Source organism: Hyperolius riggenbachi, chromosome 3 (genome assembly GCF_040937935.1).
Source record: "Hyperolius riggenbachi isolate aHypRig1 chromosome 3, aHypRig1.pri, whole genome shotgun sequence".
Lineage (NCBI taxonomy): Eukaryota > Metazoa > Chordata > Amphibia > Anura > Hyperoliidae > Hyperolius > Hyperolius riggenbachi.
Window position 1 is genome coordinate 452,631,124 of NC_090648.1, and position 22,984 is coordinate 452,654,107.

The window sequence follows — 22,984 nt, forward strand, 5'->3', positions numbered from 1 at the left end:
CTATTACAGGTAGGCTGGATCCTTTCTGTCTTGGACGAGCTACAGCTGAACCCTCAGCCTCCGGTTGCTGTTCTCCCTCTGGGTACCGGGAATGACCTCGCTCGCACCCTAAACTGGGGAGGGGTAAGTATGTGAATGCTTAGCAAAGAAATCACACAGACAATTCTCTGATGACCAGAATGGCAGTATTGCTTGTCATGTGGTTGAAAACCAGAAGTCCATTATAATTACTGTAGATATAAGGGATGATTAATGAGATGCAAATATTTCCATGTTCATGCAAATGTATGTACATTTTTATGCAAATATATGCAGCTTGAATATGGACCAATGAATTTAAACCTGGGTGGGACTTGATTGGTTCATTTTCAAGTTGCATCAAAATTTACATATTCCTGCATGAACTCAGAAATATTTGCCTCTCATTGATCATCCCTATTAGATATTGTTTTTGTTATATCTTCCCACATATGGAGCCACAGGGCATAATTAATGGGGGCCTTAACTTAGAACTTCCTCTCTGCTCTAAAAGATAAGCAACAGCATAATAGTATTTAAAGAAAAACATTTATTTGTTACAGCACATACAAATCCTACAATAAATCTCCAGTGTGTCTTCTTCCTGCTTTCATGGAAGCAGACATAATGTTGACATCCTGTGTTTACAAATGATTTATCTGCCATGGCAGTCAGCTGACACAGCTAAGGAATAAAATGGGGGGGGGGGGGAATTAGACCAGCTACACTCTCTAGATACATACAGGGTGCATCTCTCTATGTATTTTTCTTCTGTCCTGGGCAAGAGTTCAGGTCCACTTTAACCTAAGGAGGGGGGGGGGGGGCATAAGCAGCATTAAGCTAAGGGGCCCTTTCATTTCTGGCAATTCCTTCATTCCATTAGATGCGAAAATCACATACAGAAAAAAAACTGACAACCATACTACTATTTTTCAGATGTCCCGTGCAGGAAAATCGGGTACAATTCGATTTTTGTGGTTTCGTGCACATTTTTGCATATGCGATCAATAATAACAATAGGACTTCCTTGTAAAAATCTCACCAAGAAAAAAAAAAAGCATTGACAATTTCTGATGGAGTTTTCTGTATTGTACAGGGAAGGGAAGCTTGGGTAGTAAAGTTAGGGAAGTAGCACTCACACATCTGCATGGCCGGATTTCTGGCAAGGCCACATAGGCCATGGCCTAGGGCACCAGGAAAGCAAGGGGCGGGCTGTGGGCAGCAGGATGGCATTAGCAGTTACCGTGCTGAACATTTGTCCTGCAACACAGAGTTTAAACATGGCAGTGGGCGTCTACCGACAGCCGGATCTGGCACTCAGGGGATGAAAGGGTAGCAAACAGACACTAGTGCTCTCTGAGCCGCCTGTCACTCACCAAATGTGCCGCCCGCCGAGGAGTTTACAATCGAATCCCTTCCATCATGTCACTAACTGTCCACAGAGGACCCTACAATCTAATCCCTGCCATGTGGGGGGTGGGGTCAGTGGGTGGGGGGGGGGGGGGGGGGTTAGGATGCGGTTGGTCCGGGGGCAGCTGGTCATAGTGGGCCTTGGGGTGGCAAAAAGTTCAAATCCGGCCCTGCACATCTGGAGAAAAAGAGTTTTATAACGTTTAGTGCAGTGGGCCTCAAACTAAGGACCGCTGAGGCCTTTTCACTGGCCCCCCAAACACAAAATGTGAAACTTATAGATGTGGCCAACTGCACCTTTAAATATCGGCAGCCCACATACAGATTAGCAGTGCTGGCACCTATTCGCTGGCTTCAAATCCAATTCTGCATCAGGTGACACTGCTGTCCAACAGGACGGCAGGTTGTCACCTGGGTATGCTTCACTGTCTGGTGCACAAAGATGTTCTTCGGCCGCCGCAGGACTGAATGGCTGCTGCTGGGAGTTCTCCTCTGGCCATGATTGGGGGGAATCAATACCTAGATTCAATGTAATGTTTTTTTTTTTTAATGTTTTTCAACATAATTTTTGTATACTCCAACCCCCCAGCAGTCTGAAGTATGTTGTTCCGGCCCTTAACCGAAAAAGTTTGGGGACCCCTGGTTTAGTGGAAGATCAGTCAAGTCAAATACATTTTATATGATGCTTTTCTCCTGGTGGACTCAAAGAGCCAGAGCTGCAGCCACTGGGACGCGCTCTATAGGCAGTAGCAGCGTTAAGGAGTCTTGCCCAAGGTCTCCTACTGAATAGTTACTGGCTTACTGAACAGGAAGAGCCGGGATTCAAACCCAGATGTCCTGTGTCAGAGGTAGAGCCCTAAACCATTACACTATCCAGCCTCTCCTATTTATGTATATTTGTGTATTTGGGGATGGGTAATATACTTTCATATCTTTCATCCGGCTTCTAGTGATAAAGTTCGGTTGAGCCAGTAGTTAGCAGTGTCCTCTGACTCCTCCCCTCTTGTGTTCTGCCCTCTGACTCCTCCCCTTGTGTTCTGCCCTCTGACTCCTCCCCCTCTTGTGTCCTGCCCTCAGGGTTACACGGACGAACCTGTCTCCAAGATCCTGTGCCATGTGGAGGACGGCACCATCGTGCAGCTGGACCGCTGGAACCTACATGTAGAGAGGAACCCGGATCTTCTCCACGAGGACCTGGATGATGGGACTCATAAGGTCAGAGGTCAGAGGCTGTGCCTGGGCTCTGGGGTTGTCAGGCTCATCAGTGTCGGGGGCAAACAGATTTTAATATCATTCAGTGATTTATTCTTGACTTTAGCAATTACTTCACTCTGCTTGGTTAAAGTCTCAGTTCTGGCACAGTCTTTTAGATGCCTGCATTAGATCTTTTTAAAATGAATTATGCATAAAAAATGTGGGTTCATAGATCATCAGTGACTGACAGCTGCCTGCTCATTCCAAGTCAGCCTGAAAGATTACTCCGTTAGTTACATAGGTAGGATGAGAAGAGAGACAGTGCCCTGTCAGCTGAAGCCACACCCTCCAGCTAACTGACAGCCTATCATGGCTGAATAACTGGGGATGGGGGTAGGGGTAGCTCACTCCTATCAGAGAGATTGGCCACAATTCATTTAACTTCTCTTCTGTCTTTAATTAGGATTTTGAGCTGTGTTTCCTGTTACCACCTTGGTATTAAATAATTAAATATTTTAGTATTCACTTTGTAATCCTTAAAGAGACACTGAAGCGAAAAAAAAAATTATGATATAATGATTTGTACGTGTAGTACAGCTAAGAAATAAAACATTAGGATCAGAGACATAAGTCTAAAGGTAGCCATACACTGGTCGATTTGCCATCAGATTCGACCAACAGATAGATCCCTCTCTGATCGAATCTGATCAGAGAGGGATCGTATGGCTGCCTTTACGGCAAACAGATTGTAAATCGATTTCAGCATGAAACCGATCACAATCTGTGGTGGTGGTGGTGGTGCTGCTGCAGCTCCCCCCGCATACATTACCTGCTCCGCCGGCGCGACTCCCCAGGTCTCCGCTGTCTTCTCTGCTCTGGTCTGGTCTCCGGGTCCGGCATGCTTCACTTCTTGCTGTCTGGGGGAAGTTTAAACAGTAGAGCGCCCTCTACTGTTTAAACTTCCTGCCGGGACAGGAAGAAGTGAAGCATGCCGGACCCGGAGACCAGACCAAAGCGGAGAAGACAGCGAACACCTGGGGAGTGGCCCCGGCGGAGCAGGTAATGTATTGCAGCTGTATTGCGTCGGTCGTCGGGCACTCGAACGCCGCTAGCGACGCGCTCCCTACCCGCGGGCGATCGACGGTAATTCCCCGCACGGAGCGATCAACGGGATCGATCTATTTCGGCACGAAATAGATCGAAATTTAGCTTGTAGCGTGAACGATGTGACAGCAGATTCGATCCCAGTGATTCGATCCCGATCGGCGGGGAATCGGCCTAGTGTATGGCCAGCTTAATTGTTTCCAGTACAGAAAGAGTTGAGAATCTCCAGTTGTTATCTCTATGCAAAAAAGTCATTATGCTCTACAAGGGCTGTCTTCTGAAGTTTATTATCTCAGCTGTCCGTGAACAATTTTTTTATCCTCTGAAAAATCATTTAGAATGCTAAGTAGTGTGGAAACTGCAAATATTAAAGAATTATGCAATGTTATAAAACACACTATATAACTGAAAATAAAAATATGAGAATATTTTCTTTGCTACTAATCTTCTAGTAATTATCCGTACTACACAACCAATTCATTATATTATTTTTTTTTTCCGCTTCAGTGTCTCTTTAGGGTGTATTTCTAAAGTTAAAGATTTAAACCGGATTGAATCCCTAAAGCTGGGTATACATGGATCGAGCTGGAGATCTGACATGTGACGTAAATTATCTATCAAGCCATCTAAATGGCTCAGAAACGAGCCGTGTATGCCCAGCATAAACGACAACTGATGCGAGATGTATAAGGAGACTGCCATGTTCACTTCCTTTTAAGCAATAGCAGCTGTCTGGCAGGCCTGCTGGTGTATTTGGCTGCAATAGTGTCTTAATCACACCAGAACCAGAAACAAGCATGAAGATAATCTTGTCAGTTCTGACAAAAATGTCAGAAACCGCCTGCATGCTTGTTCAGGGTCTATGGCTGAAAGTATAAGGCAGAGGGCCAACAGGACAGCCAGGTAACTGGTATTGCTTAAAAGGATTTAAATATGGCAGCCTCCATATACCTCTTATTTCAGTTGTCCTTTAACTTGAAGTTCAGGTTCTTTAGTTAAAGAGACTCTGAAGCGAGAATAAATCTCGCTTCAGAGCTCATAGTTAGCAGGGGCACCGCCGCAATAGCGCCGCTAAACGGGGGTCCCTTGACCCCCAAACCCCCCAATGCGACACTTGGTCGCAGACTTGGTCGCTCCTGGAGGCAGGGCTAACGGCTGCAGCCCTGCCTCCAGTCGCGTCTATCAGCGGCGCATCGCCGCCTCTCCCCCGCCCCTCTCAGTGAAGGAAGACTGAGAGGGGCGGGGGAGAGGCGGAGATACGCGCTGACAGACGCGCGTGGGGCAGGGCTGCGGCGGTTAGCCCTGTCCCAACCAGGAAGCGCATTACGGAGGGGGATTTGGGGGTGAAGGGACCCCCATTAAGCCGCGCTATAGCGGCGTTTTAGCAGGGGCACACATGCCCCTGCTAACTCTGAGGTCTGAAGCGAGATTTATTCTCGCTTCAGTCTCTCTTTAATTGACATTTACAGATTATTGTTAAACTTTATTTATAAAGCTCTAACATACAATAGATAGGGGAGACATTACAATATTTAAACAGTGTTACACGGGGACGTTATGGCGTTCAACAAAAGGTACACAAAATAATGCTGTAACAATGTAGGGTTACATATTGCAGAAGAGTCTGTGAGTCCATCTGTGGTTGAAGAAGAGCACATGGGAAGGAGGGCCTTGCCAAATAGGCTTACACTCTAAGGGGTGGGGGATGGGTTGAAGCTGGGGGCGAGCCTGGCGGGGGAAGGAAGGTAGTTCCGTAGAGTAGAGGCTGCTCTGGAGAAGTCCTAGAGCCTCACAAGTGAGCATGTGATGTGAGGGGTGGAGTGTTGTCGGAGCAGAGAGAGTAGATTGGTGAATATCTCAATATGAGATCCAGATTGATGTTTTATGATAAGTTTTCACACTTGCCTTATTATCACCAGCATGATGTTAGTGGATTGAGGCCATTGTCTGTCTGTAGAGCACACATGTCAAACTCCTGCTCCCGGGCCAAATCTGGCACTCAGTCCATTACATTTGGCCCCCACACTTTGTTTTATGTTTGGCTTACTAGACCACCAGTGACGCTATATTGGACATGAAGACCTAGATCACCAGCGAAGCCATTTGGGGAGGTAGGAAGAAAAAACTAAACACTAGGGAACTGTATAGGGGAGCGTGGTGGCCACTAAACACCAGGGAACTGTATAGGGGAGCGTGGTGGCCACTAAACACCAGGGAACTGTATAGAGGAGGTAGGAGGACCACTAGACACTGGGGAACTGTATAGAGGTTGGAGGGGGGCCTTTAGACACCTAAGGAACTTTAAAAGTCAGGCAGGTGGCCAGTAGACATTGAGGTTGGCCGGCTACTAGGTCCCAGTGTTCAATTTCAGCTCACGTTGTATTTGAGTTTGACATCCCTGCTGTAGAGAAATAGACACAAGAAGATTTCATAGCTCCCAACTGTCCCTTTTTGGGAGGGACAGTCACTGTTTGGGAACCAAATTCCTCTCTCTGTCCCCCTTTCTTTCTCATTTGTCGCTCTTTCAGGACTGGTATACAGATCTATGTAAATATATGTATTTTTCTACTGAAAATGTGTTTAATATACTCTATATGTTATGTCTATCATTAATTTGATATATTTCTTGAAATGTTAAAAATAAGCAGAACTAATGATAATAGAGAGGACCAGTGTCCTCTGAATGTTAAAACTTTGTCTTTTGCTTCTGAATTCTTTCTGGTATCAGTGACTAGGGGTGTGGCGGGGGCGTAATTAGGGGTGTGCCAGTAGTGAGAAGAATATGCAGGCTGCCATATTTATTTCCTTTTAAAGTGGACCTGAACTCAGAAGTCCTCTCTGCTCTAAAAGATCCACAACAGCATTATAACTTTTAAGCAAAAAAAAAAACCATTTCTTTGTTACAGCTGATACATACCCTAAAATACAGTACATCTGCACTGTTTCTACTTCCTGGTTCATGGAAGCAGACATATTGTTAACATCCAGTTCTTTCAAATGAGCTTATCTGCCTTAAGGTGGCCACTAACTATCCAATCTCTAGCGAAAACTCTTTTGAGCGATCAGATAATTCTGTTTGGAAGAAAAATCGTTCACTACACCATCGATGAACCAATCTTTGCTTCCTATCTATCACAGCCAGCAAGAACATCCAAATTTTGATTTGCCCAAATCCAATCGGACGACTATATTTATAATCGTTAGTAATTGATTGTGCCCATCAATGGAGATAATCCAATCAAAATTTCTGTTCGCTCGAACGATTTTTCGCTAGAAATTGGACTCTTAGTGGCCACCTTTATCTGCCATGGCAGTCATGTGACACAGGGAGAGGTCAAATTACAACTTGTGATTAGACACAAATGAGGGGGGATTAGACAGGCTAAACTCTCTAAATAAATAGAGTGCATTTCTCTATGCTTTCCTTCAGTCCTGTGCAAGAGTTCAGGTCCACTTTAACCACTTAATGTTTTTAGTACAGTATATCTATGCCCCTAAAAACATCATCTTAGCCTCAGGGGCGTAGATATACATACTCCGCCACTATCACTACTGTGTGTGCTTCTGCCCGCTCCCACGCTTGTTTTTGCCACCGCCCATTAGCCCAGAGATCAGTCAATGGGAACACAGTAAACACTTACACTCATTACTTCTTGTTTCGCGTACTAAAAGCATGCACAGGAAGCTAATGAGTGAGGACATCTTGTGGCCAAAAAGTAAAATTACACTTATTTTAGTAAAGAGACTTACACATACTTTTACATTAACGCCTTACCTCCCACCAGAGATGGGCTTTCAGGAATCTTGAGTAGCAAGCTACAAAAAAGTCGTAATGCACATTAATGCCGCGTTATCATTGCATACAGTAGGTACAGTGAGGCATACAGCCAAAATTATATGATAGAAAATTCAGTGCTCTCCTCCCTCTTGCATAAATGTCCAAAACAATCCTAATTCCTGGTGCGCTACTATCAATGAGGGGTGTGTGCCCTTTACAAAATGATAGGATTACGTGATATCAGCTCTCAACAGGCATCATCAGAAACTACAGCAATGATACATATATATATATATACCAACACCTCCCCAGTGTCCACAAACACTGTTGTCTGCTATAGTGGTATAGGATAATGGTATACGTTAATTCAGTCCATTTATAACAACAACACAGTTCTCAAAATTTAGGAAAGAATTTTGGGTCCTAATTCTCAGGTCCTAATCCCAAATTTGCAGATTCCTGTCACAGCAGCCTAGGGAATCCTTATCAACAAACGCTCATGCTCACCAGATAGTAGTCACCTATGACGAAACTAGTAGGGCGGAGCCTAACCACGGAAGGAGACGCTGAACCTCGAGGATTGTTTTACTAATATGCGCTTTTTTACTGGAAATTTGTGAGTGTAATTTTAACTATTTTTTATATGGAATAAAACGGTGTTACGCTATGGGAGTATCTGTTTGAGTTCAAAGGTGCTGTACTACTTGAGAAGCAGAGTGAAAGAGGAGATTGCTCATAAGCGTTGTTGCTGGTCTTGATCGGTCAGCCAAAGCATCTGGTAAGAGGCTGATTGATTGGAGCCTAAGTGTGGAAGAGAGAGCCGTGCTGGGTCACAGCCTGAGAGGGCTCGTATGCTAGGCACCTAAGGGTGAGCACTCAGGAATAACATATTACACTATATAGTACTCTCTTTTACATGTGCGGTTGATATGCGGCTGATACGCGGTTGAAAACGCGGAGGATAACATCACTGGCTGGGCCACATGCAAGAGAGCCAACTGTTATGATTGGCACTGCTATCTGGTGAGCATGAGCGTTTGTTGATAAGGATTCCCTAGGCTGCTGTGACAGGAATCTGCAAATTTGGGATTAGGACCTGAGAATTAGGACCCAAAATTCTTTCCTAAATTTTGAGAACTGTGTTGTTGTTATAAATGGACTGAATTAACGTATACCATTATCCTATACCACTATAGCAGACAACAGTGTTTGTGGACACTGGGGAGGTGTTGGTATATATATATATATGTATCATTGCTGTAGTTTCTGATGATGCCTGTTGAGCGCTGATATCACGTAATCCTATCATACAGCCAAAAGGCAATGCACGTCACACTGTGAATGTTGCATAAACGTATCATTGCAGTGCGGTAAGCAGCGTTATAAGACTTTATAACGTGTGACCATAATGACCCACTGTGAACCTACTGTAGACATTCTGATATATTTTATTGCTCGAATAATTTGAATTGTGTACACTAGGTGGCGCTGTTAGCACAGAAATGATGAATGTGCTGCAGTAGAAATCTCCTGTGCTGAACATTTGTTTTGTGAGGTGGACACCCACTCACACTGGACTTGTTGCTTAGATATGTGCTGCACATGCTAGAATAGTTAAAATGTAATTTTAGAATCCCATTTCCTGTTCTTAACCTTGCTGAGTTCATGCTGTATTAATAGCTCTCAGGGAAAAGAAAGACAATTTATATTCCTGGATATTTGCATACTGCTCAACATTTGAAAATGAGAAAGAGGGACAATCAGTGCGCATACTGAGTCATGGGGAAAGGTGGATGCGGCCGAACGGGCGCAATTTAAAGGGTGTGGTTAGACAATGGCCTTAATTCACTAAGCATTACTGCATTCGGTAATGCAGAAAACAGCTGATTTTACTGATCACCTTTCCAAATGCTAATTCACTAAACCTATTCCTGCACTGAAAATTACCAACTGGTGAAGTAAATTACCGACATGTTTGGTAAAAACCTCAAGAAACGTCAAGAAAATTAAATTCACAAAGATCAAAGCATTCGGTAAATCAAGTAAAAGTGTTTGGTATTTACCTCCAGCTCTGACCAGCCCTCACAATCTCTATGCGGTAACATTGATAGATGTAGCAGACAGCCAATAGGGAGAGTCACACAGCCCTGCTTTCCACCCCATTTGATCCAGTACTCTGGAGGGCGGGACATCAGAACTGCAGAGCAGGAAAAGGAGACAGAAGGATTTTCTGTATCACATTCGAGGTGCATATCTATATACGGGTATTATACAGAAGACCTCTCTCTGGTGGCTGCAGCACATCTAAAAGGATGCACTGGAAAAAAAAACACTCCACTCACAGCTTTCTGCCTGACCTGCTCCACCGCTGGTGAAGCATACCGAGCAGGGCTTAGTGAATTGAAGCATGTTTTTTTCCTGGTAAATTACTGAACTTTTGCGGCTTGCGTGAAATCTTAGTAAATGGGGGGTGGGGGGGGGGGGGGTAGTGTAAAAAAACCAAATGCTGTATTTTACCTACCTAAATTATTTTATTGAACTGCCTTAAGTGAATTGAGCCCAATTGGTGATATACACTTGTACTATAATAATACTGCAGTAATTTACAGGTGCAAATATCCTATATACTGTACAACCTGCTCTAGAAAATGATTTCTTTACTGCAGAAGCTCTGTGTAATCTGTAGCGCTCCCTCATTTAGTACAGTGTCTTCAGTGTCCCATTTGCACTCCCTTAGGCTCCCTGCACACTGCATGCGATTCCGATTCCGCTTTTTAATCGGTTTTTACATACGATTCCGATTCCAATTTTTAAACTTTACTGCATGCTGCATTTTTTGATCCGTTTTACTGTTGAATGTATTCAGGGAAAATCGGAATTGAAAATCGGAAACGGAATCGGAATTGCAAAACGGATTTGCAGTGTGCAGGGAGCCTTAGGGCTGTTTCACATTGATTTTGCTGCAATTGCCGAACCCAAGTGCAGTGTCTCTCTGATCACAAAAGTGCTGCATTTAGCTTTGGGAGAATTTTTTGGGGTGATTTTTGGTGTGAAATAGCCCTTAGGCAAGATTCGCACTGTGCGCGTTTCATAACACATGCGATATAATGACTGTGAACTGCAATGTAGACTGGACATAGACGTTAATACAAAGTCTGCATGCAGCAAGATAGAATAATGCGATCAGTTACAACACAGACATGTGAAAAGGCCTATAGCATTGTATGGGCAGTGAGAAGACATGCAGAATTATTCTGCAACACAACGGGCATAGTGTAAAAGGGCCCTTATAGATTCCCCAATAGCAGGTTAGTGTGGGAAATAAAGGGGGTCCCAGGTTGCCATAGGGATGCCATGAGAATCAAAATAGGTACAGTGGAACCGAAACAACTGGTACATACTTCTACTACACTAATAATTCAACATGTTGTCACATACATACTCCTAAGTTGGGATACACTACAGGGGATCATAGATCCATGGGGCATACTATGAAAAGGCACCGGAATGCTTGGACACATGGGGGGGTTGCATTTGGTAGGACACACTATAAAGGGTGCACTGGAATATTTGGACACACTATTTTTTTTTTATTAGGTGGATTTAGTTTTACTTTGAGGCGGGCCCCCCCTCCCCCACACGCCCTTCGCCGTCCCTCACCCAGTGATGTACTCCCTGCTGAACAAGAAGTATGTCACTGGGGTTCCTGCCTGCCCCGTTTTATTTGCATCATTCCACACATGAGCCCCGCCGCTAACATGTTTACATTGTCTTCGTTGCCCATTGACTTCCATGCATTCGGGAGGAATGCATGGAAGTCAATGGGCAACAAAGAAAATGTGTCGAACGGTAAGGCACTGTTGACTTTGCAGAGGGTCGGGAACTTCCAGTGCAACCCGACAAGGTAAGTTTGCTAGGCCCCATAGACTTTGTTTGCTGTTGTGTTACCCTGCGTGCAGAAAGGGTAACGCAAGGGAAAGAAAGAGGCTTAGCGTAAAAGGGGCCTAAGTGTTGGTGTACAATACTTATACCTAAGTGTTTTTCATATAAAAAGCAAACCTGTAAAGAAATAAATGTTAAAGAAAACCGATACCTATGTAGGAGGAAGTCTCTGGTTGGTCCAGAAGCTTCTGCGATCGTTCTCATTCCATCTGCCGCTGCCCCTCTTCCTCTTCATGGTGGCGGGTCGGCTATACTGTACAAGTGCAATTTGTACATGCGTGTGCAGTAGCTTGAAGCTGGTCGTGCACAGAAGAAAAAGCCACACATGGACAGCTTTATGCTACTGTGCAGGTGTGGACCCTACCATGTGTAGTACAGACTTATTCGTACAGGGACTGGAGCGCGGCCATGAGAAATCTATTCAATTTTATAGAATATGTTTAGAGGGACCCAGCACTGGAATCGAGGGGTGTTAGAAGATCGGGGAAGTCTCTGGACTATACTTACCTCTTTTGAGGTCCGCTTTAACCCATCCTTATTCTTTCTTTTCTGCACTGTGATATGCAATGTTATTGATATTCCTTCACCTTGGTGTTTAGTCTCATTGTGTTTTTTTCTGATTCTTTTCAGCTTCCACTAAATGTATTTAATAACTACTTCAGTCTGGGCTTTGACGCACACGTGACACTGGAATTCCACGAGTCCAGAGGTGGGTGGAGCTTCTCTCCCTATAGCTCGGTGTATAATGCTGCTGTCTGTCTGCCCTGTTACATCACACCACAGAGGCCTCTACACCTGCAGCTAACTTCCTGTCTAAAGGAACCCTTCCAGGATGTCAGCATTCCCTCCTGGTGCTCAGCGTCTAGTCAAGCCACAATGGCGCCTAGGATAAAACTGAGCTGGGTGTCCCCCTACCCCACCTACCCACCGCAGATTCACCTCCCAGGGCCCACAAGACAGTTGCTTCCTGCCCACAGATACCACCCCCCCCCCACACACACACACACACTTTACTGTGGTCCCCGGCAGGGGCGTAGCAATAGGGGTTGCAGAGGTTGCGACCACATCGGGGCCCTCCCCCAATTACAGTATTAGCTCTCTATTGGTCCTGTGCTCAAAATCATCACTTCTATAGATACTTTGAATAGTGGTAATCATAAACAAACTGCTCCCCATCCCCTTCTTGCACCTCTGACACTGTAGTTGCCATTGGCAGGTTTTGGTGCGCCGTATCAATTGTTATGTATAGAGTGCTTGGGGGGGGGGGGGGGATGCTAAACTTGCATCGGGGCACATTGTTCATTAGCTACACCACTGGTCCCCGGGGCCCCTGCACTGTTTTTGTCATAGTAACTCACCTGTCCCAGTGCACTGCTCTATTCCGTGTGTTCCCCTCTTCATCCTCACAAGGGTGACTCTTCTCAGTGAACTGATAGATTGTTAATACATAATGACATGCGAGGGGTCATGGAGGAGAGGCAACCAGCGAGGATGAAGAAAGGAAGCATGGAAGCAGCTGCAACCCCGGGACAGGTTAGTTGCTATGCGGACAGAACTTTGAAGGAGCTTTGGGAGACCTGGGGGGGAAGAGAGGGGGGAAGAGTGCTCAGGGCCATTGGGGAAATTGACCACATTGCCTTTATGGTAGCACTGGACCTGCTAATGCTGGAGGCTGCCATTAACTGACCCTCAGTTACCAAACAAGTAGTACCATGCCCAGTGATGTCCCTGCACTAAAATTAGCACTACTACTTGATGTGCAGTAGTTCTGCAGGGAGGTATTTCAGAAACATTCATACGTGTGTGCATGCGTTCATGCCAAATGAGGTGCACTGTGAATTGTGAGCTGAGATTCATATCTGCCTGCATTACAGTCCTGTGTTGGGGGCCCCTAGAAGGTACCAATCAGTTGATGCTTGATGGGTGTTGGATGTACCATCACTGTGGCTTCTGGGCCCTTTCACACTGCGGTGGGTAATTTTACCGCACCTCACCACTATGCTAATGAAAGCATATACAGTAGGTGCTTTCATACAGCATGCTGTGCACCGGAAGTCGACAATCTACCCCGCAGACAAACTGTGGGGGTGGGGTGTTAAAGTTAGACACTTATGGATGGGGTTAGATTTAAGCACTTACAGGTGGATTAGGGTTAGGCAATAGGTTGGGGCGTGTTAAAGATGGGCACTTACAGGAGGGTTAGGCATTCATTGGGTAGTTCTTTTCAGGCAGGGGGTTAGGGTTAGGTGCCTAAAAGTGAGTTAGGGTTAAGCATTAGGTGGTGGTGGTGGGATGTGGGTAATACATTAATAGTGGAGGTTTCAAGCCGGGTACTGCATAGTAAAATATTAGTAATTGAAATTACCAATATTATACTACTAGTGGCACCACCCGGTGCCCAACTCATGCGGCAGCACCGTAATACGTCCTCGCTTTCTAAGTTGCTCAATAAAGATTTATTTATACCAAATTTTGGAATCCCTCCTATAGTGTGCTTTAGACCATTACGGTTGGGTGATTTAGAAATAGTAGATGGGATATAAAACAAATACTTCTGTGCTTTTTTGCGTACCAAACGGTTGTACCTCCTTTTACCAGACTATGCCAGCTTATTCTGTTTCTTGCTTACAATCTCACCTTAACTCCTGATCTATGGAGAGAAGTGTTTGCAGCAAGTCCTCTTATTAGTTGCAAGCACAGGAGAGAGGAAACGTATCGCTCAGACTTATTACTTCGGATAACCCCAAACTCCCATCTTGGTGTGCGCTTTGTCTGCCTGTGTGAGACGCCTGTAATTACCCTGACACTGAACAGGCAGTGTGTGGAGTGAGTGACGCAGAGTCTAATCAGTGGCAGACAGGACACTGGAGGACTCCCATCATGTCTTCCTAAATCCCCAAATCAGTTCCTTCATGTCCTCAAATTACTTCTGTTGCCTTCTCCTCCTCTGTGACTTGCAGTGATACTCTTACCAAGTATTGTACCTATCGCCAATCCTAAGTATGGGTTTGCCTTCTTAAAAGAGGAACTGTTGCGAAATCTCCCGGAGTAAAATGAGCCATAAATTACTTTTCTCCTGTGTGCTGTCACTTACAGTAAGTAGTAGAAATCTGACATTACCGACGGATTTTGGACTAGCCCATCTTCTCATAGGGGGGTTCTCAGGGTTTTCTTTATTTTTAAAAGCACTTAGTGAATGTCAGTTGCTCCGTCCAAGTGCCAAAATAGTGTGCAGCGAGCAGGGAGGCTGGCCAGCATTTTTGTATAAATCTTTTTCAGGGAATGTCTTTATAAAGAATAAAGGCCATGCTGAGAATCCCCCATGAAGAGATGGACTAGCTCAAATCCTGTCGATAATGTCAGATTTCTACTACCTACTGTACTGTGACAGCAACATAGGAGAAAAGTAATTTATGGCTCATTTTACTCTGGGAGAAATGTACTTCTTATTTGTATGTGTTTTAAATTTTAAGATTTTCGTGACAGTTCCTCTTTAAGTGGACCTGAACTCTTGCACAGGACAGAAGGAAAGTATAGAGAAATGCACCCTGTGTGTATTTAGAGAGTTTAACCTGTGTAAATCCCCCTCATCTGTGCCTAATCACAAGTTGTAATTTGATCTCAGCGGAGTCAGCTGGCTGCCACAGCAGAACAGCTAATTGGTAAACACAGGGTGTTAACCCTATGTCTGCTTCCATAAAAGCAGGAAGTCCTGTAGATACTCTGCAGTTTATTGCAGTATTTGAAAGAAATGTTTTTCTTTAAAGGTTTTTATGCTGTTACATATTTTTTTGTAGAACAGAGAGGAAGTTCTGAGTTCTGTAGCGCTGACATCATCCTCCTTCAGGTTTTGATTACATGTTGTATTATGGATGATGTCAGCATTACAGCACCGCACAGTAGTGGAAGAGGAGAATCGATCCTGCATACATTTCAGGTGCATATCAAAGCGTTCCCTGCACCCCTCTGCATTAGGCTAGGGGAGGCTCACAGGCAGGCTGTGGGAGATCAAAAAATACGTGGCGCTGCAGCGCACAAAATAAATCATCAGTTAAAAGGTTAAAGAAATAGGTAGGGAGATAGATATAACCCCCCATTATCTGTTTACCTGAGTGGTAGTGGATAGCACCCATAACTACCCACAGTGTATAATGCTGGGTACACACTATGAGATTTTATGATCGATTTACTGTCAGACCGATTATTTCCAACATGTCCGATTTGCTTTCCGATCGATTTACAAGCAATTTCCGATCGATTTCCGTTAACTTTAATAGTAAATCGATTGGAAAATGCTTAGAAATCAATCGGAAAGCAAATCGGACATGTTGGAAATAATCGATCTGACAGTAAATCTAAATCTCATCTCATAGTGTGTACCCAGCATTAGGCCACGTTCACATCAGTGAAGAAAAAAGGAATATGAAGGCAAAATAATGCCTGTGGTTATAGTCCTTGTGACAATTTGCTATCTTACCCAATTACAGGATAGTGGGCGGGGCCAACCCTAATACAATAATTACACTTCGAAATCTGAACACATATGGCTACTCAGGCCACCTTAATATGCAAAATATCAAAGTTTATTAATAAATCAAGGACTATTAAATAATCAATTAATCACAATATAGACAGGACACACATGATTCAAAGATAAAATTGCATAAGCAAAGCTACAGTTTAGCCGTCAATCAGCCGCTATAATAAATATGTCAGCTTGACAATGCTTTAGGAAGTTAACCATCCATACATCACAAGCATGCCACGCTTCCGTACCGGTGCCATGCACTATGGAAAAATAGTATATATATATGTGTATAGTGGGGGCCCCCCTCTTCCTTCTGAGGACAATAGTTCAAATTCTCATTATGATCCGTCGCACTAAGTAATTGAATGGACCTGGGAGCTAGCAAAAATTCATTCCTCCACAGGTAGTGCAGTTCGTATGCTTGTCAGCAAGGAATAAAGGATGGGTCTCACCACATGATGTTGCTGGCGTCCGTCCTGCTTTCCTGATACTTGTATTGCTGTTTCATATGCCACTGGGGAGTGATTGAATAGAGAAAGGCCGCATCTCGGCTTGTACTCCTCAGTGCTGGTAATGCCTTTGTCCTGGCAGTCTGGTTAGCTGCCTGGGTCCAACCTGGCATGCATACAAGACGGAATGCCACTCCATGCGCTCGCAACACGGAAGCGTAGCAAGAGAACAGGCTGCGTGGCTCCGCCCACCGACGTTTCGCGTCACCTGCGACGCTTCCTCAGGGTGTGGCTTCAATGTACGCAAAAGTTCATTAAAAATAGTGCAGAAAAGCCCGCCTCCTCTCTACGTACACACCGTGACTCAATGCACGGCATGCAATGGGATGGGCTGACGGCTCCATATACACGCATCAGTTTCAAGTCAGTGCTTTTCTTACAGGGCGGACGTCATGGCTTCATATTAAAGGGGGCCACTGCAACATCAAAGAGTTCATAGTTCCATATACATAGATAAGTGATGACATATAGAGAAAGCCATTCCCATGTCAAATGGAAGATCAATAGTTTCAAGTCAGTGCTTTTCTTACAGGGCGGACGTCATGACTTCATATTAAAGGGGGCCACTGCGACATCAAAGAGTTCATAGTTCCACATACATAGATAAATGATGACATATAAAGAAAGCCATTTCTATGTCAACTGGAAGGTCAATAGTTTGTTTTGCCACACAGGATCCTTAATAACCTGAGTACGTCCACAGGCTTCCAACCATTCTTTCAAAGATGTGTACATATGCGATCTCTAGGGCAATGTTAAATTCAGATATTATCAAATCTGTATATTAAATTCCAAACTTTGATTATAGTTTTTAATTTTTTAATTCTTTAATTTTTGATTTTTGGCACTTTTATTGCATGGCACCTATCATTCATTGCGGGTCCATACAAATCCCATACAGTTAGTTATACCTTTGGATCCTCAAAAATGGAGTCAAGTCCAATTCGGCATTTAAGCCAAATGGTGCTACCGTATTTAATTTAAAGATCCATGATGCTTCTTTACAGTACAACACTTCATCAAAGTCTCCTCTCCTTGTGGACACCTTTAATCTGTAAATGCCTTTAACCAGGGTGCCTCTTAAATCATTATTATGACATTCCCTGTAGTGTTCATAAATGCCTCCTATTGCTTTACCTCCTTTAATTTTACCGAAATGCTCCAGGACTCGTTCCTTTAATGCCCTTTTAGTCTTCCCGACATATTTAAGCTTACAGGGACACTGTATCATGTAGATGACACGAGTCGTGTCACAATTAATAAATGCTCTTATGTCATATTCAACGTCCCCAGTGCTATTCTCAAACTTCTTTGTGTGTTCAATGAATGGACAAAGTTTACATTTGCCACACTTATAAGAGCCGTTAGGTACGCCTCTCTGTAGCCATGTTTCATTATTAGCTCTGTACTCACTACGTACTAATTTGTCCCTCAAATTGGGGGCTCTCCTGGCGGTAAGCAGTGGGCGTGGACCCACTACTTTTGCTATCTCGTCTGAGGCCGTCAAGATTGGCCAAAACGTGGACAGCAATTCCCGCAAGCTCTCCCAATGGGTGCCATAGCTGGTCACGAGCCGCATATGTCCCCCTCCCTCCACACTGGACCTCCCCCCGCGAGTGGCCAGGAGATCCTCTCGATCCAAGTTCCATGCACGCTTCAGGGCTCGCCGCAAAACCGAATGCGTGTACCCCCGTTCACGGAATCGGGTATACATGTCCCTAGACTCTTTCCGAAAGTCATTATCATTGGAACAGTTCCTCCGCAACCGGAGGAACTGTCCATAGGGGATACCTCTTTTTAATGAGGATGGATGGTGACTGGAGGCATGGAGGAGAGCGTTACCGGCTGAGGGTTTTCGAAAAGATGTAGACACCACTCTATTTCCGTCCACTCTAAGGCGCAGATCCAAAAAAGGGATCTCATTACCATACGTATATGTAAGTTTTATATTGCGTTCATTAGAGTTAAGCGTTGAGATAAATCCATCCAATTCATCGCTACTACCACTCCATGCCACCAGTACATCATCTATGTACCGAATCCAGAGGGCGACGTGCGCCCCAAAATCCGGGTTCGGAAATACGTCTCGACGCTCCCAAAATCCTAAATGTAGGCACGCGTAGGCCGGGGCGCACGCCGCCCCCATAGATGTACCACGCACCTGTCGGAAATATCTGCCACCAAAACTGAAGCAATTTTGCGTCAGGATTAATCGCATGCACTCGACAAGGAACTCATTATGGGCCCCCGCGGAGGGATATCTCTCGTGGAGGAAGAAGGACATTGCCCGGAGCCCGTCCTCATGCGGAATCGACGTGTACAAGGACTCAACGTCGATTCCCACAAGGAAGGACTCCGGGGGCAGCTCAAGACCAGCCAGGACACCCAGGACATCGCGGGTATCCTGGACATAGGAGGGCAGGGACTGGACCAAGGGACTCAGCTTTTTATCAATAAATTGTCCCACTCGTTGGGTGGGGCTACCAACCGAGGAGACAATAGGTCTTCCTGGAGGGTTATGGGGGGACTTATGTAGTTTAGGAAGAACGTACATAGTGGGTATATTATATGTGTCAACTTTTAAATATTCCCATTCAGTTCTAGAGATGTGATTAAGGAAAAGACCATCATCAAGTAGATCATTAATCCTGTCCTTTATTAAGGGAAAGGGATTATCTCGCAGGGGCAGGTAAGTATCTCTATCCCCAAGTTGCCTCTCTATTTCCTTGACATATGCTTCTTCGTCAAGTACCACTATGTTACCTCCCTTGTCACTCGGCTTGATAATTATTTTGGGTGCACAAGTAAGTTCTTTTAAGGCATCTACCTCTTCTTTACTTACATTTCTGTCTTCGGGAAATGCGGTAAAACGCATTTTCCACAACTCTTTTTCTATGGTATCCAGAAATACTTTAATATATTTATTTTGGGACAATGGAGGCATATAACTGGATTTTACATGTAGCCCTGAGGAAGGTGGTCTCACTACATCCAACTCCCCAGGATCTATTCCCGATGGGGAGATTTCCTCGCCAGCAGTCATTACTTCTGACTGATTTTCATCAAATAGGGCCTCTAATGCTGACAATGTCTCTCTTTCATTTATAGTTAGACTCACGTAATCTTCCTTGGTTTGATCATGTGTAAAATCAGCATTACCATAAGTTATCCTAAGGAGTACATTTCTTAAAAATAGATAAATATCTTTATATATTTCGAATACATCTCCTGAAGTTGTTGGTGAAAAAGACAATCCTTTATTGAGCAAAGTGATATGTTTGTCCTGTAGCTCAAAGGTGGACAGATTAACCACATTTTGGTTCCCTAATGCTGGGAATACACGGTTCGTTTTTGCCTTCGTTTAAACCTTCGATTCGTTCGGTAAACGAATCGAGTGTTGAAAACGTATGTGAAAATAGTCATAATCTCATTATAGTTTCGATTAATAGACCCCAAAAACGAACGACTAGTGATCGAACATGTTTGATATTATCTCTCTTTATCCATCTAATCGAGCCATTGGTAGGCTTGATGGCTGTTCAGATCGATTATATATTCGTTTATGCTAGTCCGTCCCTGTAAAAAGGGATTTTCGTTTCGTTTCTTTGCAGCCTTCGATCATTGGAAAAACGAAACCATCAGAATCGGAAAAAAAAACTAAACCGTGGGTGGTGATATTAACCGTATGACTGATTATTTCGGGATCGAAAAGGACAAAAGGCACAATCGAAACGAAGGTTTAAACGAAGGCAAAAACGAACCGTGTATTCCCAGCATAAGACATTTAAGTAATTACCTTCCTTGCTGTCTCGCTCCTCGTCAAGCGTCTGTCTATTTCTTTCCCTAGTTCTATCTGAACTTGTTCCATTTCCTTCATGTCTCTCTGCTCTCTCCTCGTCCTGTATCTTTCTCTGCTGCTTTCTCCCCTCCCCTTCCCGTTCACATCAGGGAAGTTTCTGTGCGCTTTTCACAGCGCACCGCCCTGTGCGTTCAGCGAGCAAGGTTTTGATTTTCCCACGTAATTAAATGTGTCTGGTTCACATCTATGCGCTGCGCTGAGCAGCGTTACAAAAACGTAGTGTTGCATGCGTTTCTGTGCGTTGAGCTGTAAAGCGCACATCAATGCAAGTGAATGGGTGCGTTTTTTAAGTGCATAGAAGCGTGTACAAGCGCATAGTAGCGCATGCATTTTTTTACTCCTAATTGCAAAAAAATTGCATTTACATATAAAAACAAAGCTTTATTGACAACTGCTACAATAAGCAAAACATGCTTTAAAGAAGTGCACACAAAACGCACAGAATCGCGCACTAAAACGCGCATGCGTTTTTAACCACGCGCTTTCCCACGTTTCTCAGTGCAGCAGATGTGAACAAGGCCGTACCCCACATCCTCCAAATCCTTTGTCCATAAAAGTAAAAGAGTGCTGTGCAACTGGGGCAGGATTTTCCACCCACTTCACCAAGTACCCCTTAAAGGGCCACTATCACGAAAAATGTAAAATTTAAAATACGTGTACATACATTTATGAGAAGTACATCTCTCCCAGATTAAAATGGACTATAAAACACGTTTCTCCTATGCTACTGTCACTTGCAATAGGCATTAAAGGTCTGACAGATCCGAAAGGTTTTGGACTAGTCCATTTTCTTATGGTAAAACTAAGTATATTTTTTTCTTCTTTACAAAATCACTCATTTGCACACTATTTTGGCAGTTGGACTAAGCAACTGCTATTCAGTTAATGCTTTTAAAAATAAAGAAGCCCCTGAGAATCCTCCACGAGGAGATGGACTAGTCCAAAACCTGTCAGATCTGTCAGTTTTCTACTGCTTACTGTAAGTGACAGCAACATCAGAGAAAAGTAATTTTATTTTGTATTTTACTCTGGAAGAAATGTAGTTCTTGTACACATGTATTTTACATATTTTAATTTTTCAAGATAATGGTCCTTAAAGAGTAACTGTCAGGCTGCAGAAGCTAATTTAAACCTCTATTCTCCTGTGTTAAACAGTTTAGAAGGAAGCCATAAAGAAATTAGTGAAGATAAAAATCTCAGTTACCTTTGATGTGTGCTTATCAGAAAGGCTGTTATAGAACCATAAGGACGCAAGCCGCATACTAAACTGCAAAGCATTCTGGGGCCCTCCCCTCGGCTGCTAATGAGACGTTACAGGAGCTTCTAATCAGTCCAGCGCGTAGCACTGATAAATATCTGGGCAGAGTACACTGCAGGAGTCAGCTATTGTTCCTAGCCACATGGCTCATTAATATTCACTGCACACTGTGTTGTTCAAGTAGGAGCTTATCTGTGATCAGGAAGCAGGCAGGACATGACGACCCATTTGACAGAAAAATATGGAGCCTGCCATGAGCTGTCAGGAGCATCTATCTCTGCATATACTATATACAAATTCTGTGAAATCCAAACGTGGACAGTGAAATGCATATGTAATGTAAGTACAGCCAATCTTTAGCTACTGATATATGTGTTTATTTTCTCTGAGACCTTATACCTAACAGCTCCTCTTTAAATATAAAAGTAATTGGTATTGGCCAAGTGGTGAAGCCACACGCTCTCCAACCTATAGGATGTGTTTATGTGTGGGTAAGGCTTACAGGGATGTTTAAAGAGAAACTCCAACCAAGAATTGAACTTTATCCCAATCAGTAGCTGATACCCCCTTTTACATGAGAAATCTATTCCTTTTCACAAACAGACCATCAGGGGGCGCTGTATGGCTGATATTGTGGTGAAACCCCTCCCACAAGAAACTCTGAGTAACGAGGTACTTCTGGCAGTTTCCTGTCTGTGAACCCTGTTACATTGTGGGAAATCGCTGTTTACAGCTGTTTCCAACTGCCAAAACAGCAAGCAGCAGCTACATCACTTGCCATCAGTAAAAATGTCACCATGTAATAAATGTCAGAATATAAATCAGGGATTTAAAAGATTTTACAATGGGCAAACACTGACTAAATCATTTATACATAATTATTGTAAAAATGAAGCACTTTTTTTATTACATTATTTTCACTGGAGTTCCTCTTTCATATACCTTTTTCCCTTCAAAATAAAGTATAATAAAAAAAAAATTACATGCAATAAAGGCAGCATTGCCAGCTTTTTATCTGTCAATCACTGCAACCATTGCCTACAGCATAGAGATGGCAAGAAGTTATATAATAAATCACTTTCCGCACACATAGCCATAGCTTCACTTTACCTCTGTTCTTTAATTTAAATATTAGCTCATAAAAATGCATAGGGCTGAGATCTGTACGAGCCATTAATCTGGATGTCAGCCTGGAGCAGGTTCACAGTTCTTAATGCGGACTCCCATCCACGGGTGAGCATTATCTGCGCAGGATAGACAAGATACATTTTATATCCGATTCTTTCTTCTCTGCATTCCTTATCCAGGTCATTTGTTCATCTTCTGCTTTGCTTTATTGCTCTGTTGTCTTTGTTAGAGGCAGAGGAAATGGGATACATTTATG

General features: G+C 43.8%; 1 protein-coding gene across 19 annotated transcripts in view; it reads left to right on the top strand.

Moving 5' to 3' along the window:
- Positions 1–22,984, top strand: part of DGKI (diacylglycerol kinase iota) — a 599,247-nt gene that overhangs the window by 367,538 nt on the left and 208,725 nt on the right. For all 19 annotated transcript variants that reach the window (XM_068277868.1, XM_068277875.1, XM_068277871.1 and 16 more), the window contains 3 exons: positions 10–123; positions 2,506–2,643; positions 12,077–12,155. In XM_068277868.1, the coding sequence (XP_068133969.1) occupies positions 10–123; positions 2,506–2,643; positions 12,077–12,155 (331 nt within the window). The remainder of the gene's footprint in view (positions 1–9; positions 124–2,505; positions 2,644–12,076; positions 12,156–22,984) is intronic.